The sequence below is a fragment of the Geospiza fortis genome, unplaced genomic scaffold (assembly GCF_000277835.1).
Source record: "Geospiza fortis unplaced genomic scaffold, GeoFor_1.0 scaffold157, whole genome shotgun sequence".
Taxonomy (NCBI): Eukaryota; Metazoa; Chordata; class Aves; order Passeriformes; family Thraupidae; genus Geospiza; species Geospiza fortis.
The window spans coordinates 4,023,326-4,024,883 of record NW_005054314.1 but is presented as its reverse complement, the minus strand read 5'-3'; the positions used below and the strand labels follow the sequence as shown (position 1 = coordinate 4,024,883).

Below are 1,558 nucleotides of genomic sequence, written 5' to 3'. Positions count from 1 at the left end.
CTATTAAGTATAAAAAAAAGCCCTGATGTTTACATTGGACTTGGTATCTCCACTCCTTCTCCAGTATAAGGTAAGTGGAAAAAAAAAAAATTTTGTTCTAAGTCAGGACAGAACAGTGGATGCAATATCTTATCATGGCCTATACATAACATGGTCTTTTGAAGTTATTTCAACATTCTTTTTTTTCCCCTCATTAAAATAAAAGCATCTCCAAAGCATCATGATGGGACTTCACTAGATAGGTACTTACCCACTGCAGCTTAGAAATTAAGTAGTTGATTAATTTTTTTAATGAGTTATTGTTCCCCAACATTTTCAACCAGCTTTAAGAAAATACAGTAGAACCTCACTGTTTTGCACTTCTGATTGGAAGATTAAGTGTGCATGATTTCCTGTGACCATTTTGGAACATTCAAGCTTTAAGAGTTAAGCCAGGTGATGCAGTCCAGCATGCTGGTTCACATCAGTGGAGTGCTACAATTCAGCATTATTTCTTGTCCTAGAAGTTACAATTCTTTAATGGAAAATGAGTCAAAATGAGGTAGCACTGCCACTCTCTCTGCTGGAATGTGGACAGGTCCTGGCCTAATTTTAAATGGTGGCTTAGCAAGATTCTACTGTAATCTATACAAAATGTATAAAACATGAACCTTCCCCAAAATAAGGCCACTAATTTTGCCATTGGCAATAGGCAGTGAGAAACAGCAGGTAAAAAAAAACTCACTTTGTTACAGAGGTGTTTTTGAGGCAAAAAAACTGTGGGAAGAAGTATAAAGACATTGTCCTCTCGTCCCCCCCTCTTTGTTTTCCAGTATAGCTCTGCTTCCTGTATGAACTATTATGTGGGGAGAAATTTCAGTCTATTTTCTTAGCTGGGAGTCCAAGCAAGTCCATGCTGCATTTGAGGGTGGGAACAGCACTGTGAAACAGCAGGATTATGAGCTTCCCATGAGTCATGGTCATGACAGTCTGATGTCCAGATGCCCAGATTCGGTACCAGGGCCCATAAAAAGGATCTGAGATGGCTGGGCACAACATGTTGTTCAAATTCACTTCTGTAACCTGAGGAAGCAGCAATATATTTATCAATTAACAATATTTTTATCTTCCATTGATTCACCTAAAAACAGTGAAAATTTAGAAAATTACCAAAATAATCAAAAATGTTCAGGTGACACACATTTGCTCAACACAAGTAGGGCAGCTTTCGGAAAAAAGCAGATCCAAGTTCCATGATGTATTTAATAAATGGATTTATGCAGGTACATAACCAATCTATGAACTATTTTATCAGTACTTGCAAGACATAAGATACAAATCCTCATTAGAACATGCAATTTGCATACAAGTAGCCTAATAAAATAATTTGCATGCAAGTAGTCTTATCTATGTAGACCTGCATACTTAAACTACTCAGTGTTTTTACTCTGAATGTACTTGCAGACTATCCATTTATTAACCTGGTTTACTTACCAGTCCCAGGATCTGCAAGATGCTAAAATGATACACAAACATAAACCCCGTGGATAAAAGAGCCCACCAGAAATTGCAGAGCGGT

General features: G+C 37.4%; 1 protein-coding gene across 1 annotated transcript in view; it reads right to left on the bottom strand.

Moving 5' to 3' along the window:
- Window positions 1-193: 193 nt before the first annotated feature.
- Window positions 194-1,558, bottom strand: part of TMEM164 (transmembrane protein 164) — a 30,459-nt gene continuing 29,094 nt past the window's right edge. The window contains exons 5-6 of the mRNA XM_005419831.2: window positions 1,474-1,558; window positions 194-1,062 (exon numbers count right to left, since the gene is read on the bottom strand). The exon at window positions 1,474-1,558 is cut by the window's right edge and continues 43 nt beyond it. Coding sequence (XP_005419888.1) covers window positions 856-1,062; window positions 1,474-1,558 — 292 coding nt within the window. The 3' untranslated portion in view covers window positions 194-855. The remainder of the gene's footprint in view (window positions 1,063-1,473) is intronic.